The 19,574-nt window shown below is 36.5% G+C and overlaps 1 protein-coding gene across 2 annotated transcripts in view; it reads right to left on the bottom strand.

The window, feature by feature from the left end:
• Positions 1-760, bottom strand: part of LOC140729981 (4F2 cell-surface antigen heavy chain-like) — a 30,200-nt gene extending 29,440 nt beyond the window's left edge. For both annotated transcript variants that reach the window (XM_073050151.1, XM_073050152.1), the window contains exon 1: positions 484-760. In XM_073050151.1, the coding sequence (XP_072906252.1) occupies positions 484-715 (232 nt within the window). In that variant the 5' untranslated portion in view covers positions 716-760. The remainder of the gene's footprint in view (positions 1-483) is intronic.
• Between the last annotated feature and the right edge of the window lie 18,814 nt (positions 761-19,574).

Here is a 19,574-nt window from a genome sequence, read left to right as displayed (position 1 = left end):
AGGCTGTATACCCTGGTCTCAGACTCTCCCACCACCACAGGAAACATTCTCTCCACATCCACTCTATCAAGGCCTTTCATCATGCGGTAAGTTTCAATTAGGTCACCCTTCATTCTTATGAATTCCAGTGAATACAGGCCCAGAACCATCAAACATTTCTTATGACAAGCCAGATGAATAAAAATGAATATTTAAACTTGTAAAGCAGATTGCTTTGTCCTATACAACAAGTATCATGCAATATTTGTGCAACACATTCACCCAAATCCAGGTGAGATTCCGAGGTCCTGGAGTTGTAAATATTGCCTAAATCTACAATCAGAGCCTGTTTATCAGGTAGGTTTGATCATTTTGGAAGCAGCCGAAGTGTTTGGACAATGTCTGGGGATTGGGATGAATCACCATTAACGCAGTGATGGTTAAAGAGTACACAGACAATGTGAATAAATGCTAAGACTGAAAATAATATACGCAGTGTTTTACCTCGGAGGTCTCCCATTCCATTCCCAGTCGTATCGCGGAACGATTGAAGAGCAATGCGATATAATGGTCCCTTCTGCCACCATCCCAATTTAGGAATAACCTTACATTCGGGGGTTTGAATGACGATCACGATGGTTGCTGCTACAAAGCATATCACAGCGATGAAAAACAAAGCAAGGGTGAAACGCCGGATAAAAATCCATTTGGGCCCGCTTGCCATCTGCAGCTCCATCTTGTTCAGTACCCTATTCAAAACTGCAACTGAGAGTCGTGTAGGTTGGAGTCTGGTGCTGCTACTAAAACGGGCAGACACGTGTGTTATTTTTGTGGAGCCTGAAGGCAATTTGACCTGTCTCGACGCCTCGCCAGAGACGCTCTGATCGAAGGAGGGGCCGGACTGTCCTACGGCCGAAGACTGGCTCTCGCTTACAGCATAAGAGGCTGCCGCAGACCTTCTCCACAACGGCATGGCCACTTTGATCGTAGATTTAAGCCCTTCGGCCATGTTGGCGGTGCTTCTTCCAAAAAAGCAAGGCCCGAGTGAAACCGTCACGCGTTCAACACCTCGCGCTCACTTCCCGCCCGCCGGCCGGCCGCGCGGCCGCGCGAGATGGGGTTTGAACTTCACCGCGGGGGAAGAGACCAACGACGCTCACGTTCCGCGTAGTGACAGTAGCAGCCATTTATCGTCATGCTTAACAAAAGTCTCCGCGACAGATCCAAGCTTGGTCTAGGAACGTTGATTTGTCCTTCCTTTCAATGCATCTGTAGTTATGCTAAGGATAGCACGTGGTACATTTTCAGTGAAATGGGAAAAGTTATCACACATGTTGTCCCAGTTCTTAACTTTTGATCGTCATCAATTTAAAATACTGTATATGCTAGTTTATTGAAGGCGGTAATGAATTTCATCACTGAGATCTGCCTTTGTCAAGAAGTGGCTCCTGCAATACAGCAGGTAGTTCACATTATGAGCGATAATAGCTAGTACAGTATAATACAGAACGAACAAGTTGAAAAGGGCCTTGGTCTTCCAGATGTTGTGTGTAAGGCCTTTCAATGAATAAAATGACAATTAACAACTGTTCCTGAACCTGGTGGTGTGAGGCCTGAGGCTCTTGTACCTTCTTCCTGATAGCAGTATTAAGAAGACACTGCCCACAACATGTTCTCGCCTCCCTACTGCCATCAGGAAGAAGATACAAGAGCCTCAGGACTCGCACTGCCAGGTACAAGAACAGTTATTACCCTTTAACCATCAGAATCTTGAACAAAAGGGGATAACTTCATCAACTTCACTTACCCCATCACTGAAATATTCCCACAACCAATGTACTCACTTTCAAGGACACTTCATCTCATGTCCTCGATATTTATTGCTTACTTAATTATATTATTGCTTCTTTTTGCATTTGCATTGTTTGTTGTCTTCTGCACTCCGGTTGAAGTCCTAGCTGGGTGGTTTTTCATTGATTCGGTTATAGTTACTATTCTATAGATTTGTGCAGTATGCCCACAACAAAACACATCTCAGGGTTGTATATAGTGACAAATACGTATGTACTTTAATAATAAAAATTACATTAAACTTTGACTACTGAAGTTCAGGTAACATTATCCCTTTGGGTGAACTGATTGGGACTTTTTCCTGTTGTGTCAAAATGCTGTAATCCGGAAGGTCAGCGGGAGACGCTCATGGAGTGAGTACTGTTTCAGATCCGCTCCATAATCTTTACTTTTTTTAACCTTTGATCACCCTTATTCAACTTATTGTTACCTACACCAAAAGACTTTTGCTACTTTCTCGGGCTTATTGTTAAGATTTTATTGTGAATTTTGGAAGATATGCAAACAGAAATGGCTCTTAGATCCAAAGGACGAGAACCGGGGCGAAACCCGAACGGTAATGGAAAGAAGCCAGCTCAACCGCAACGCACTGAGTTAACTTATGAACTGCTTATGGAGCTTTTGGATAAAAAATTTGAGGAACAACGTCAGGCTTTTCAACGAGATATAAAGGTTTTTCAAGATTATATGGTTAAGACGGATTCAGTAATTAACCAGCAGCAAGCGCTTATCACATTGCTGCAAGAAGAAGCTCGGAAACGAGATTTGACAATTGAAAAATTGCAACAGGATTTAATTTCGACTATTAAACTGGTGGAGACACTTAAAGCCAAGAGTGTCGATTTGGAGAATCGGTCCAGAAGACAGAACCTACGCATACTTGATCTCCCAGACGGCATAGAACAAGGCGATCCTTCGAAATACTTTGCTCAATTTCTAAAAGATGCGTTTCCGTCGGTTTTTCCAGTAAACCCTCCGCTACTTGACCGAGCACATAGAATTTGGAGTCGATCACCGACGGTTTCAGATAAGCCCCCGGTGGTAATCGTCCGATTTCATTACGTACACGATAAAGAACAACTCATTCGTGAAGCTCGAAGGGCTGGGATGATTAAATTTCGTGATTATTGTTTTCGTTTGGTGCAAGATTTCAGCCCAGAAGTTATGAAAAAAAGGCTGCTTTTTAAACCTCTGATGTCTGAATGTTATGAGAAAAATCTAAAACCTGCGCTCTTATACCCGGCGAAGCTCAGGATCTCCCCCCCGAATGCTCCGCGTAAAGTATTTTTGTCTACCTTTGAAGCGAAAAAGTATTTGGAGGAGAACTTCCCTACTGATACAGTTACTACTCTCCATTAAATGAGTGATCCTGATCGTGAAAGATGGTTTTCGATTTCTTAAACCAGGGTTAGTCTCTGGTTATTGGTGTAGGTTTATCCTATACTTCATATTTAAGTTAAAGTGTGTTTTCGTTATATTAATCGCTCTGTCTTATACACTTTAACTACTATACTATATTTTTGTCTATTATTTTTGTTCCCTTGAAGGTATATTTTTAACCTTTCGAAGTGAATTTTTTGTTTAATATCAAGATAATGGTTTTTTGCAAAGTATTGGTTTAGTTTAAGATGGCGTTATTGTTTCTTTTTTCGTCTTCTTCCTATAATGCATCGCTTATCATAGTTTAAATACTTCTTGATTTGTTTGGGTTATAACCCGATTTATAAACTTTTAATGATTTTATTCCCTTTTTCTTTACAACTCAGCATATTAAGAAGCGCAGTTTTTAGTACTGCGATCATAATTCTTAAAGTTCGGGTGGTTTTTTATATATATCCGTTAAACACGGAGTGGTCTGCCGCTGATATGGGGGTAGAGTTAGTTTCATTTTTTCTTTTTTCTAGCCATATTTTGGCTTTTTTTCTTTTTCATACGGGGGTGGGGGTTGGTCTGTTTTCTTTTTTAATTTTTCTCTTATCAATTTGTTTTAGTTTTTTTACTTGGGCTGTTCTTGAACTACAAATATGTCTACGATGTCGTCACTTCCGGGTCCGCTCTTTATTTTTGTCCCTCTTCCGGATGCATGAGTTTATAACATGGTTAACCCTTTATATACCAAAGGGATGACTTTAGAAACATGGCTCAAACCATTAACTTTGTGTCTTGGAATACTAATGGATTAAACCATCCGATTAAACGAAAGAAGATTTTCAAAGTATTCCAAAGACTTAATGCTCATATTATTTTTGTACAAGAAACTCATGTGAGGAAGGAGGACAAATATCGCTTTTTTAGGTCTTGGCGGGGTCAACAGTATCATTCGAATTCGAATGCCAAAGTTAAGGGAGTTTCAATTTTTATTGACTCCTCTATTGCATTTGTTCAACACGATATCCTTTCGGATCCGAATGGTAGATTTTTGTTAATTACGGGTTTACTCGGTAATAAAAAGGTTGCTATGGTTAATGTTTATGCCCCGAATGTGGATTGTCCTGACTTTTTTAAGTCCTTATTTACTTCTTTATCTAATTTAAATGAATATAAGTTAATAATGGGTGGTGACTTTAATTGTTGTTTAATTCCTTTGATGGACAAATCTACACCTATTCAGACTCTACCCAATAAGTCGGCCACTTGTATTAACTCCTTTTTGACTGATAATGGAGTCTTTGATATTTGGAGATTTCGTCATCCTAATGACAAAGAGTTTTCTTTTTTCTCACATGTTTATCACTCCTATTCGAGAATTGATTATTTTTTTATTGACTCTTGTTTTATTCCATCGGTAATTGGTTGTAATTATGATATTATAGCTATTTCTGACCATGCTCCATTAAAACTTTCTATTAATTTTACGGATACAGCTTTAAATGCTAGACAATGGCGATGTGACTCTACCTTATTGCAAGAACCGGACTTTATTAAATTTATGAAGGAACAGATTGATTTCTTCTTTTCAACTAATTCCACGGAGGATATCTCATGCGGAACACTTTGGGACACTTTAAAAGCGTATATACGTGGACAGATTATCTCGTATTCTGCTGGTCTGAGAAAACGCATTAAGAAGGAAACTCTTTTACTGGTTGATAAAATTAAAGAGATTGACAAGAAATATTCGACTACTCCTAGCATGGAACTTTATAAACAAAGGGTTGAACTTCAAATGGAACATAGTTTATTACTTACATCTCCGATAGAAAATCAATTAATGAAAACCAGATCTGATTTCTATATACATAGTGATAAATCAGGAAAACTGTTAGCTAGTCAGCTGAAGAATGTTTCAGTTAAACGCCAGATTACTAAGGTTCGACAGCAGAATGGGGATTTGACAGTTAACCATGATGACATAAATAAGTCTTTTCAAGACTTTTATACCTCCCTGTATAAATCTGAATTCCCTCAGGATCATAATACCATGTGTGATTTTCTCGGGAAATTGAATTTTCCAAAACTATCATCTGATGATCTTTCAGTAATAGATACTCCGTTTACGGATGCGGAAATTAAAGGGGTTATTTCCTCAATGAATTCTGGGAAAGCACCAGGTCCAGATGGGTATACAGTAGAATTTTTTAAATGTTTTTCTGATACTCTATCTCCTTGGCTATGCAAGGTTTTTGAAGAAGCAATTAGATTGGGGAAGTTGCCACAATCTTTTTATAGAGCTTCCATTTCTATAATACTGAAGAAAGATAAAGACCCTACTAATTGTGCATCCTACAGACCAATATCTTTATTGAATGTGGATTCTAAGATTTTTTCCAAGTTGCTGGCTTCTAGGTTGGAGAAGGTATTACCCCAAATTATTTCGGAAGACCAAACCGGTTTTATTAAAAATCGCTATTCTTTTTTCAATGTTAGGAGATTATTGAATATTGTTTATACTCCTTCACATAATACTTCAGAATGTGTTATTTCATTAGATGCGGAAAAAGCATTTGATAGAGTTGAATGGCCTTACTTATTTTATGTGTTGGAGAAGTTTAATTTCAGTCCAACCTTCATTTCTTGGATTAAACTGATATATCAAACTCCAGTAGCCTCGGTGTTTACTAATAATCAAAGATCTCCATTTTTTCGTTTATTTCGGGGCACTAGACAAGGTTGTCCTCTTAGTCCATTACTATTTAACATCGCTTTAGAACCTTTGGCAATTGCCATCAGAGAATCACAGGATATTTTGGGTATTAATCGTGGAACAGATATTCATAAGGTATCTTTATATGCAGACGATTTATTATTATTCATCTCTAATCCTGAGAAATCTATTCCAGCAGTCTTATCATTGTTGGCTCAATTTAGTGAGTTTTCTGGGTATAAGTTAAATCTTAATAAGAGTGAATTGTTTCCTTTGAATAGACAGGTCCCAAATTATGGTATTTTACCTTTTAAATTAGCTAATGATTCTTTTACTTATTTAGGGATTAAAATTACCAAAAACCATAAAGAATTATTTTGGTTTAATTTTTTACCCTTAATTGATCAGATTAAAGGTTTGTTTACTAAGTGGTCACCATTATCTTTATCTCTGATAGGTAGGATTAATGCTATTAAGATGGTTATTTTACCTAAATTTTTATATGTTTTTCAAGCGGTACCAATTTTTATTCCGAAATCCTTTTTTACTAATGTTGATTCAAAAATTTCTTCATATATATGGCAGAATAAAAATCCCAGGTTAGGTAAAATATACTTACAGAAGACAAAGAAGGATGGTGGGTTGGCATTACCCAATTTCAGATTTTATTATTGGGCAGTTAATATTAGATATTTGATATGTTGGTTGAAAGAATGGGATGGTCCTTTTGGCCCTCATTGGGTGAGTTTGGAAACCAAATCGGTTTCTGCTTATGCTCTGGGTTCTATCTTAGGGACATCTCTCCCTTTTGCTCTTTCTAAATTGCCGAAGCGAATTGACAACCCGATAGTTAAATATACCTTACGTATATGGTTTCAATTTCGGAAATTTTTCGGGTTGACTCAATTCGTGTTAAATAGTCCTATTGTATCTAATTGTTTTTTCCACCCCTCAATTATAGATCATGCTTTTTTGGCTTGGAAAACTAAGGGATTATTAAGATTTTCCGACTTATTTTTGGACAACTGTTTTATGTCCTTTGAGCAACTAGCTAATAAATATAATTTGCCTAGATTTCATTTTTTTAGATACTTACAGGTTAGGCATTTTTTAAGTACGGTACTTCCTTCGTTCCCAAATTCTCTGTCTTCAGATACTTTGGAAAGTTTGTTTGAATTAAACCCTTTTCAAAAAGGGCTTATATCAAAACTTTATAATATAATTATGAAGATACGTTCAGTGCCCTTTGATAAGACCAAAAATGATTGGGAAAGAGAACTTAATCTTATTATTCCTATTGAGAATTGGGATAGAATTCTTAAATTAGTTAATACATCATCTATATGTGCCAAACATTCATTATTACAATTTAAGGTTGTACATAGGGCCCATATGTCCAAGGATAAATTAGCTCATTTTTATTCTCATATAAACCCTATTTGTGACAGATGTCAATTAGAAATCGCTTCTTTAACTCATATGTTTTGGTCATGTCCACTTTTGAGAAAATATTGGAAAGATATTTTTGATATTATTTCGGCGGTATTGAACATTGATTTACAACCCCATCCTATTACCGCAATTTTTGGTTTACCGATGATGGACTTACTTCACTTATCTCCTTCCGCCTGTCGAATGATTGCTTTTCTCACTTTGATGGCTAGAAGATCTATTTTGTTGAATTGGAAGGAAATTAATCCTCCCACGGTATTTCATTGGCTTTCTCAAACTATGTTATGTCTAAATTTAGAAAAAATTAGAAGTGCTGTATTTGATACTTCTATTAAATTTGAAAAGATATGGAGACCATTTATTCAATATTTTCATATGATGTAATGGCCCTGTGCCAGGCTTATCGGTTTTTTTTCAGCTTTAATCGTATGTATGTTGAGAGGATCGGAGTTGACGTCATTGATGTTTATGTATACTCGTGAGATACTATGAACAGCCCTTTTTTTCTCTCTTTTTTAAAAGTTTTTTTTAGTTTTTTTTTCTTCTTTGTTTTTTTTTCTTTTTCTTGATACTAGATTAGTAGATTAGCTAACTTTCTTAGATAGATTTTTTTTTCTCTTTTTTATACTATATATTATGGAATATCTAAACTTACCTTGTTCATATATATACTATATGGTTTATGTTTTGGGAAACTTACTTATGCTGTATTCATTGTTTATGTATTTCTTTATGTATAATGGGAGTCTATATATTTGTAATCCCTTACCATTATTTGAATTGTATCTCATTCATAATATTCTAAATATTAATAAAAAGATTGAAAGAGAAAATGCTGTAATCCATAAATCAGGTCACAAAAGACACTTGGAAATCCATAAAATTATTAGAGACAATACAGAAAATACTTTCCAATATTAAGTATTCCTACATACATATGTGAGTTTCATTAAGTCACTGAATCACATAGTACAGGCTTTTTTTTTACAAAACTATATAAGTTTATTTACATCAGAAATACACAAGGTACAGACAATTAATATTTACAAGACAGTAAGTATACTCATTAAAATATGGTTACTGCCATCTATATAAAACAGTCAATACCCCCAGGAGCCCACCACTCCCGCACAGTACAGGCTTATTGATCACCATGACCATGCTGCTGAATGAGTGAATATCGTTCTATAATAAACTCATTTTACCAGCCACTTTCTATATCTTGCCAATTTAAATATTCCTCCAGATTATTTATAACAATTATGAGAGTATTTGATTCCATCACCCACTTGGGCAGCACCTTCCAGATTCTAACTGTCCTCTGGTGAATAAGTTCTTCCTCACATCTCAACTAAAATTCTTACCCCTACCCTAAACTTCAGTCTTCTTGTTTTGGGCACCTCTCCTATGGTCTAGCTACCATCCTCATAATTTTGTATACTTATGTCAGGTCTATTCTCAGCCTGCTCTCTTCCAATGAAAATAAACTCAGGTTGTTCAATCAGTGCTTATAACTGAAATGCTCTAATCCAGATAGCATTCAAGTGAATCTCTTTTATACCCTCTCAAGTGTATTCATGCCCTACCCATAGTGGGACAATCAGAGCTATACACAGCCGACCAACATCCTAAAAGTTCTCTGTTGTTTTTCTGACTGGACTCCTCCTGCAGAGCAACAACTTCTTGTAGTTTTGCAGCTGTTACATCCATTGGATCTGCGGCAGGTAATTTACAATTTTTGGATTTATGTCAAAATATTTTGCCACTTTATTTTTATATATTTTTAAAAGTTGTTGAATAATTGTAAATGGCATTTAAGTGTGGAATTCAAACTCTTAAACATAAATTCTAAACGTATCCAAAATGGACACCACTAACAATGCTTCCTGAACTTAAAATACAAAATGTGAATTACTGGGAACACACACAAGAGCTCCACCTTCACTTTGCAAACCTAACTGAAAGCAACACAAAATATGTTTCATGAAAGGAAGTATTTCCTACATTTAAAGTATAAATTGAAGTGAAATAAAGGTTATTATTCATCATCTGAACACAATGTATATTGGATATATTTTGTTTATGGAATCAATTTATTCACTGTCTAATAGCCCTGGTAAGGATGAAAATTCTGAAAAATATCAATATATGTTTTCATGTTAAAGATCTACATCATTAGTAGAAGTACACATCTAGGTATACCAAAGTGGTGTAAATATTGTTTAAGTATTTTAACTTAGTTGCCTTTGTCTTTAGACAGTTTACTAATTCAATCATGTTGTAACATAATGTAATAATATTTGATAGGTTTATATGATCTCTATAGTGATTGGTTTGAATATCTATTATTTTTCACTCAGTTCAGTGTCAAAAGATTTTGAGGGTATCTCAAAAAATTTATAAATAATTACTCTTTGTATACTATTACTTCATATATACAAAAACACACTTCACATGAGAAACTTGTCCAACAAGGAAACAGTAGTATGTATGTACGCTCAATTTGCAAGATTGCTTCAAGACTATGTGGGTTTCTACCAGCTGCTCTGCTTTCCACGCACAATGGCCCCCGAATGATACGTGGCAACATTCATCTTGGGGGATACAGGTGGTGAGGTTTATAGATAAATGAGTAAACAGGTTGCAGGGCTATAGGGAAATAAGTAGGATTATTCTGATTCCTCTGCTTTGAGCTATAATGGACATAGTAGGCTAAGTGACATTTTTCTGCACTAAACATTTACAATAATTATTTTCAAAATCATATTCAATTTGTTTTTGTTAAATATAGATTCTAAATAATGAAAACCAAACTCCATATTACATGTTACAGGACACAAAGCTGTTGGTTCAGATTTTGCAGCATATCAATATTACGAAGGAGGTGAAGCTGAAGGTCCAGAACCACATGTATGTGAATAAGTTCCCAGAACCTGACTAGCTGCACATTAGGATGTTACGGCAAGTATGCTAAGTGTTTGCTGGAGCCCTGCCAGAGAATTTTATAACTTTGACAGCCACAGGTAAGGTACCAGAAGCTTGGAGGATGACTAATGTTATGTCTTTATTCAAGAAGAGCAGCAGGGATAAGCTGAGAATCTACAAACCAGTGTGCCTTACATTAACGGTAGTAAAGTTAGTGGAAGATATTCTAGAGAACAGGATTTATTTGCATTTGGAACAGCCAGGACTGATTAGAGATTGTCAACGTGGCTTTGCGAATGAGAAGTCAGGTTTGAACAAATGTGATTTGAGTTCTTTTAAGACATGACCAAGAGGCCTGATGAGGATAGGGCAGTGGACATTGTCTGCATGGACTTTAGCAAATCTTTTGTCAAGGTCCCACATCAAAAGTTGGACTTAAAGGCTAAAACACATGGGATCCAGGATAGGATCCAATTAGGGATTAAACTTGCTGGTATGAAGCAGAGAATGGTACTGACGTGCTGGTGTTTTGCAGGGTTAGACCCTCTCCTGTTCATTATAGATATTGATGACTTGGAAGAAAAATTAGAGAGCATGATTATATATTATTGATTTGGAAGAGAAAGTAGGTGGCTGAAGTAGGTGATTTTACATTTGTAGGCTGTTTAAATATATTAGAAACAAAGCATATGTTGTTCCCATCCTTAATATTACTATCATGATTATTCTTAGCTTTTAAATGCTGGCATTTCAAATGTTTCATCAGACCAATCAGAAAACAGATCCATTCTACTTGCAGTCCTTTGTTACTTGTAACACAATAATGGTAGTGAAAAGTGTTGAATCTTCTTTCAAAAACAGAATTAATAAAGTGATTTGAATATCAAAATTGAAGAAAAAAACTGGTCAAGACTATGTCTTGAGAGTATGACAAATACAATAAACGTTCGATTAAGATTAGTGCAATACAATTTTTTACATCAACTATATATTACACCACAAAAAATAAATAAATTAAACCCAAATTTATCTGATCAGTGTTTCCGATGTAACCAAGAAATTGGTACTTTTTTACATTCTACTTGGTCTTGCTCTAAAATTCAACCTTTTTGGACAAATTTAAGAGTTTTACTGGAACAAATTATTGGAATACAACTTCCACACAACCCAATATTACTTTTACTAGGTAATATTGAAGGGATAAAACCGATATCCAAATTGAATAAATATCAGAAAGAATTTATAAAAATTGCATTGGCAGTAGCCAAAAAAGCTATTGCAGTGACTTGGAAATCAGATACATATCTAAGTATAGATCGTTGGAAGAACGAAATTTATGGCTGTATTCCACTTGAAAAAATTACTTATAATTTAAGAGATAAATATGAAACATTTTTGAAAATTTGGCGCCCTTATTTACAAAAGACAGGATTAAATATATAGGTGCTCCGAAGATGAAATATTGGTTACTTGGGGAAAGAAATAAATATATATACTAAAGTTATTACGAACTCCGTGGAGCATGTGGGGACCCTCCAATATCCAGGCATTCCTTTTTTTTTCTTTCTTTTTTTTAAATAGGGATGTTAGGGGGAGGGGTTAAGGGGAGGGGGGCTGGGTAACACATTTTTTTTTCATACACATTTATTCTGTAACTATTTGAAAACAATAAAAAAGTTTTTAAAAAAACAATTAATTTGAGCAAATTGAGATATAGCCCATCTCCAAATCATCAACCTCAACTTGCTACTTTTCCTGGTTAAGTTAAGTTGTAGTATTGCTGGCACCTCATTTTTCAGACTGGCAGTTCATGATACTCTACAGTAGAAAAAGCAGCCATAAATATTTGGATAAATATTACATAAATTTAGTTTTGTGCAACTTTATTACAGCACCAGTGACCCTGACTCAATTCTGCCACTGTCTGTAAGGGGTTTGTGCATTGTCCCCATGATTTCCTCTCACATTCCAAAAATATACGAGTTGGTCACATGGGTGGCCTGATACTGTGCTATATCTCTAAATAAATAAAAAGCAAACAAAGATAGTGCAGCAGATGCAATTTATCTGGATGTTCAAAAGGCTGATTAAGTAATCCATAATAATCTAAAAAAAGTACAAATATGTAAAATAAGGCAAAAATAACAACATGGATTGCAAACTGCCTTCAAAACATTGGTAATAAAAGCTTTTTTTGAGGAATAGAACTGAAATCTAATGAATCTATGCCATATCTGTATCAAAATTTATAGTATTATGAATTGTTTTTGACCACCATATTCTCAGAATGATATTTAAGTACTGGAGAGGATGCAGAGATCTGCAAGAATATACATATTGGGAAGCAACGAACAGAATAGGTCTTGGTTTCTTTGTGAAAAGAATGAAAGGCAATCTAATAAAGTTCTTCAAAATTACATCAGAAATTAATGGTACAGAGAGGATGCAATTACTTGTTGCAAAAGTATTAAATACAGGCTAACAATATAATTATCAAAATTCCAATAGGGAAACTTCAATACCCAAAGAATGGTGAGATTATATATGGAGTGGTTGAGGGGACTAGTATAAATGTGTTACGAGAAGCTTAGACAAGTGGATGAAGGTGGGGGAAAGTTATGCTGATAGATTTAGATGAGTGATGATGGAAGCATGATTGCTAAGGACTGATGAGTCAAAAAGTGCATTTCTGTGCCATATATATTCAATCCATGTAACCACTTACTTTACTACAGAATTACACCATTTTACAGCATGGAAATTGGCCATTAAACATAGCCGATCTGTACCAGTGTTTTATTTTTATCTTTCTATTCCTTTTCCTCTCATTCACTTAACCAGCCTTTCTTTAAATAGCTGTTTGTCTCAGATTCTCCTTCTCAAAGCACATTTTTACACTCTAAAAGTTTCCCCTCTTCAGATTTATTAATGCCTAATTTTTTATAGCTCAGGAATCTCTAACACACGTTTGGCAATTAACAATTTTGACCATGATAAAACCCAGTATTCAGGCTAATTTTATCCAGCGGTTGTCCTGATCAGTATACAGAGAAAGTAAATTACCCACAGTGAAACACTGAAGTTAAAAAGAAAAATAACAGCAATCAGTCACAAGTTAATGATCAAGATATACTTAAAGGTGATGCAAGAACCATGAGGATTTTGTATTGGCAGAGCTACAAGTTGAAAACTTTTTGTTCTGCATAATGTATTTCCATCATCTTAAATTTATTCATAATATTTACGGATACTGCACAGAATAGAGCCTTCTGTAGGTATCTGCAGAAGTTTTGGACAGATTGGGAGAATGGGTAAAGAAGTAGCAGATGGAATATATTGTAGGTTCATGAGTAGTCATGCATTTTGTTAGAAGGAATAAAGGCATAGACTATCTTCTAAATATTGGGTTCCATGAGGCTGTGACCAAAGTTTGCAGCATGAAGGCCAGGAGACAAGAGCATGAGTCCACGATTGACTCCTCTTTGATTAAAATGACAAAATAGATTGAAATAATTGAGGCAGGTGCGGAGGGCAAGTCTGTGCTGTCTCCCAAGCCTCTTGCTCTCTGCTCCCAAAGGAAGGTCCTTGCGTTCGAGTAATCTCTCCCTCCCTCCCTCAATACTGTCAGTGGATGGTGCCAGAGCAAGGTTTATGATGTATTTTAGTTTCTAGTTTTCATTCTGGTGGTTCTTTTTTGTTACTACTTTTGGGTGATTTTTGAATCAGGGTAGCCTGCATGTAATAAACATTCAACTGAATTATACTGAAATGTGCCTTTTAATTTTGTGCTTTAGATTCTGTGCTTTCGCTCATTTTTTTTTATTGCTATGTGTGCGATTTTTCTTCTTTTTGTGTGCCAGGAAGGGTGGGGGGGGGGGGTGGTTGACGTTTGTCATTGTTCTTTGAACAGGTTGGTTCCATGGTCCTTCTTCTTGACTGACTGTGAGATGACAAATTTCAGGGTTGTATACTGCATACATACTTTGATAATAAATGTACTTTGAATCTTGAATCTTTGACTATTTTCTAAATAAGGAGAAAATTCAAAAATCAGGGGTGCAAAGGGTCTTGGGAGTCCTCATGCAGGATTTCATAAAGGTTAACTTGCAGGCTGAGTTGATGGTAAGGAAAGCAAATGCAATCTTAGCACTCATTTCAAGAGGACTAGAATACAAAAGCAAGGATGTAATACTGAGGCTTTATAAGGCACTGGTCAGACCAGAGTATCATAAACAGTTTTCAGTTCCTAAGAAAACGTGCAGGGGTTGGAGACGGTCCACAAGAATTATCTCAAGAACTAAAGAATTAACACAGGAGGAGCATTTGATGAATCTGGCCCTGTATTCAATGGAGTTTAGATAGATGGCGGGGGTGGGGGCGGGGAAGAACCTCATTGAAACCTATCATATCTTGAAGGGCCTAGATAGAGTGGATGTGGAGAGGATGTTTCCTATAGTGGGAGAGTCAAAGACAAGTGGGCACGGCCTCAGAATAGAGGGACATCCATTTACAACAGATATGAGGAGAAATTTCTTTAGCCAGAGGGTAGTGAACCTGTGGAATTCATTGCAACAAAAAATGTGCAAGCCAAGTTATTGGATATATTTTAAGGAAGAGGTTGATAGGTTCTTGATTAATCAGGGCATCAGGGTCAATGATTACAGGGAGAATGGGGTTGAGAGGGATAATAAATCCGCCATGATCAAATCAGATTTGAAGGATGTCTTTGGTCTTAAAATGGTGGAAGAAACATTAATTCATCCTTTAAAGTGTATAGTTACAGAACACCACGTCAGTCAATTCCTAAAGTTAATAGAGAGTAGTTTGCATAGCTGTATGAGGCAAAAACTATTTTCAAGCATCAACCAATATTTTATTCAAGCAGTAGGATACCCTTGGGGTGTTCAGCAAGGAGTAGCATATCTGGTGAAAGGGCATGTTTCCATTCTGGAGCAGATCACTCATCTTTGGTACCCTCCAAACACTCAGCTCTCACCTGTGGCTTACATGTTGTTTGCATGTGACATCGCTCACACCCCAGTACACCACTTCGACAAGCGGGCTAAACCAGGTGAGGGTAGCCAGCGACCTCGTACCCTGGTGAGATAGAGATATGCCTGTCCCAGCATGTGAAGTCAGCTTTGGTGGACAATCCTTCAAGACCAGTAAAAGATTTCCTAAAGTTCTGCATCAACTACTGCACAAAAAATTTCAAATAATTCCTACATGGGGCTCTGAAGAACTCAAGTGTCAGCACTTCTTTTATATTCCAAATCTTGAAGATAAAATCCTAAGTTCCATTTGTCCTGTTGATTCTAAGCCCCAGCTATTAGTCATCCTTGTATACAATTTCTTCAAGTCCCTTTTAAATGAGTCCACTTTCTCTTTTACCATCCTGATCTCATCAGCAGAAAACCAAATCCCTGTCTCTTATGCAAATTTGGATATACTTTTCCATGTCATTATTACAAAAATCTGCACCACTACACATTCTTGCAGGACACTATAAATCACAATATGTAAATAAAAAATTTCCCCATGTCATATCCAGGATTAAACACTATTCATCTTAAACCACCCCTCCTGGCCCTCAAGATTTTTGGCCATGGAACCTAGTTTTTCCTCATATATTGCATGAACCTTCATGAACTTTGAACACTGAAATAAAATTTCCCCTTAAGTAACTCTCTAAGAGACTCAACTTTCCCAATTTCTCCACATGACTGAAGACCCTAATCCCTGGTATCATTTCAGTCAATCACCTCTGCACCTCTCAGAAGTTTAATCCAATACTATTTTCAAACCCTAAACTTGTCCCAGCGCTTTCATTTATGGGAGCTGTTCCAAAAACAATCCCTGGTTGTAGCTTATTGAGTTCAGTGTAATTGGATCTTGGACTTATTGATGGACAGAACTCATTTAGTCCGAGTTGGGAGCAACACTCAAACTTGATTGCGCTGAGAAATGGTGCTCCTCAGGGTTGTGTGCTCAGTCCTCTACTGACTGATGACTGCACTGTCAGATTCACCTCAAACTGCATCATCAAGTTCGCTGATGATACTACAGTGGTTGGCCTCACCAGCAACAATGAGGCAGCATATAGAGAGGAGGTGCAGAGGCTTGTCAAATGGTGTGAGAACAACCACCTGAGTCTCAACGTGAACAAGACAAAAGAGATGATTATGGACTTCAGGAAGGCACAGGTCAACCACTCTCCATTGCACATCAATGGTTCTGAGTTGGAGTAAATGAAGATCACAATATTTCTTGGTGTGTACATGATGGATAATCTAACCTGGACTCACACCACCACCTCATTAGTCCAGAAGGCACTGTAGCATCCTTATTTTCTGAGGAGACGGAGGCATGCAAGTCTTTGTGTCTCCATTCTAACAACTTTCTAAAGGAGCACCATCAAAGGTGTCCTGTCTGGCTGCATCATTGTGTGGTATGGAAGCTGCACCAAGACCATACAGACAACAGTAAAAACTGCTGAGAAGATCAACAGGGTCGCACTCACTCCTATTTGAGACATTTACTGTGAGTGTTGCAGACGAAGGGCCCAAAGCACTGTTGAGGATCTCTACTACCCATCCTACAATCTCTTTGACCCACTTCCATCAGAAAGGAGGTGCAAAAGCATCAGGACTAGGACTGTCAGACTGGGTAACAGCTTCTTCCCTCAGGCTGTGGGACTAATGAATATCCTACCACCACTGAGGTCTCGTCACTAGTACAGTGAGCTGTTTACTGTTTTCCTGTGCTGTGCTTTACTACATGCATTTTGAATTATGCTTAATTATTTGCAGTATAACATTTTTGGTTTATGTGCTTCGTGAGATATATGTTGTGTGGGTGCACCATAGTCCTTAGCAATGTTTTCTCATTTTGTTGTATATACATAGTCAGATGACATTAAACTGGAAATTGAACTTGAGGTAAAAAAAACTCAACACAAAGGACAAAACAGATTTTGACGCACATTTCTTTAAACTCTGTACTTAGTCAAATAGAATGTACTTTGGTGTGAGCAATGATGTAATAATGTTTGAGAGCAGATGTTGAAGATTTTCTCAAAACTTCTGTGATGCAAGCTCAAATACTATCATAACTGTTGGTAAACAAAACCAACACTTTGTTTCTTTTAACCCAAATATTACACTGTTCCTTGATCCACATTAGATTCATTGTGCGATTTGTAACTTGTGGTTTCATGTCACATCAACATGATGTTCCAGTCTCTCAGTAGATGTTCACTCTTAACTTGTCTGGTAGCAAAGTGGCCATTACTTAACCAGATCTGGACCATAAATCATACCATACTAAGTTGAAGTAATTAAACTAAAAATAATGTAATAATAATTAATGCAATGTCATTTGGTTTAATAACTGATCTCTAAGGAAAGAAATCCGTCATCCTTACCCAGTCTGAGATGTATGCAACTCCAAATCTACTTATGTGGTTGACTGTTAAATGTCTCCTCAATTCAGGGATAATGAGTGATGGTGGCTAACAATATCTATACCCTGTGAACAAATAAGAAATCTTAATGCCCTGAATGACCAGATAGCCTATGATGTTACCAGGTGGCACTTTCATGATACGAACAAACTTTTAGAAAGTGCAAATTTTGGCAATATGACAATCGCAGGAAATGTCCTAAGTAGTGAACCAGGATACAATTAAACAAATGCGCTATCCTCTCTAATACCTGGGGGCTGGTGGGTGCTTAACTTAGAAGAGTTGTTCCAGGGACAATAAAGAAACTAGAAAAATACCAGGGAAGTCTAAGGCTTCAAAGTTATACAGACTCAAACAAATTCTGTTTTCTATATGAATGATGGAAACTTGCAACTAGCTTCTTCTATAGTAGAGATGTCAACTGCCACACGTAACTTACTCCTGGCTGCTCAAAGATTACCCCTGGTATCAGCTGGATGTCTGGAACCCCAATCAAGAATCAAAATCTGGAAGAGTAGTTCCTTTGACTGTTGTCACTATAACCCAATTCAAACAAATAAATAACATCTACAGTTAGATTAAAACTACAAATGACTGACATCCTTATAATTATTACCATCAATGCCACTTAAAGATCAATGTTCACTTAGAAATGGAATCATCATTTCTATCTTCAAAAGCCTGAGAATTTCCAGCTAAAACCTATTATGCATTTGCTCACATTCAAGATGAATAAAAGAGCAATAGCAGCATCATCCACGATGATTTAAATTAAAGATGTTTCTCAATTTGCTGCTGGCAGGCTAAAATGAAATTATAGCTGTGATCTATTTTCCACCCCTCTTCTTTAATAAGGATAATCCTAATTATCATTTCATCAAATACATACAATTTTGTGAGACCCACGAGTTAGTACTTCATCAAGGGTATATTTGAACAAGGATTATCTATTGTTTTAGATCAATGCTATGTCGCTCAACCTCTATATAATTAGCTGTGAACAATTCAAAATTGTGGCATTAGTTCATTCAAAATTAACAGTTCTCAATTGGTGTGATTTAAACGGAAGTCAAATTTTTCCTTAAATTTGGACACAATGGAGACAAAATTAACATACTGTCTGAGAAGGAATCAAAACATGAGTTGGTCAATTTGATGGGAATATAAATGGGTGAAGTTGATGTGTAGTCGAAGTACACATATTCTAGGTTTAAATATGACACCATGGTTGTGACGAATCTGATTCAGGTAGTTGCTAAGAGAGTTGGGAAGAGGGTTGAAGTAGATGGCTACGGAAAAGTCTTCAAAGAGTTTCAAGAACAATGATTAAAATTGAAAGGAATTTCTATTTATTGAGTAAGACAGTTGGGACAAACACATTGACAATATAGAGTAAGCAGAGGGGTCAAGCGAGACGGTAGAGACAGACCTAACATCTGTGCAATTGTACAAGGACAATCTCTGACACACCACCTTCTCTGAAACAGGGAATATTATAAATTTCTACAACAGCAGTTCCACAAGATAGTGCATGATATTGCTCGCATGGAGTTGATCATATTGATTAAGCAATAATATTTAGAGGGAAAAAACTATCAACACTTTGATACACAATGTAAGCAGATGTCCAAATAACAGAACATAATTCAGCAGTTAAATGCAAAAATGCATTAATTTTTAACCCATACAGAAATCAATAAAAAAACATAACAGCAAATTCTGATACTGACCATACAGGAAATAGTAAAGGAAAGGTTGGAATGCATTTCAGAACTATTGTAGGAAGATCAGGCAAAAGAACTGACAACTTAAAACTTAAAA

This window comes from Hemitrygon akajei, chromosome 7, assembly GCF_048418815.1.
Source record: "Hemitrygon akajei chromosome 7, sHemAka1.3, whole genome shotgun sequence".
Taxonomy (NCBI): domain Eukaryota; kingdom Metazoa; phylum Chordata; class Chondrichthyes; order Myliobatiformes; family Dasyatidae; genus Hemitrygon; species Hemitrygon akajei.
The sequence above is the reverse complement of the archived record's forward strand: the minus strand, read 5'-3'. Positions and strand labels throughout refer to the sequence as shown.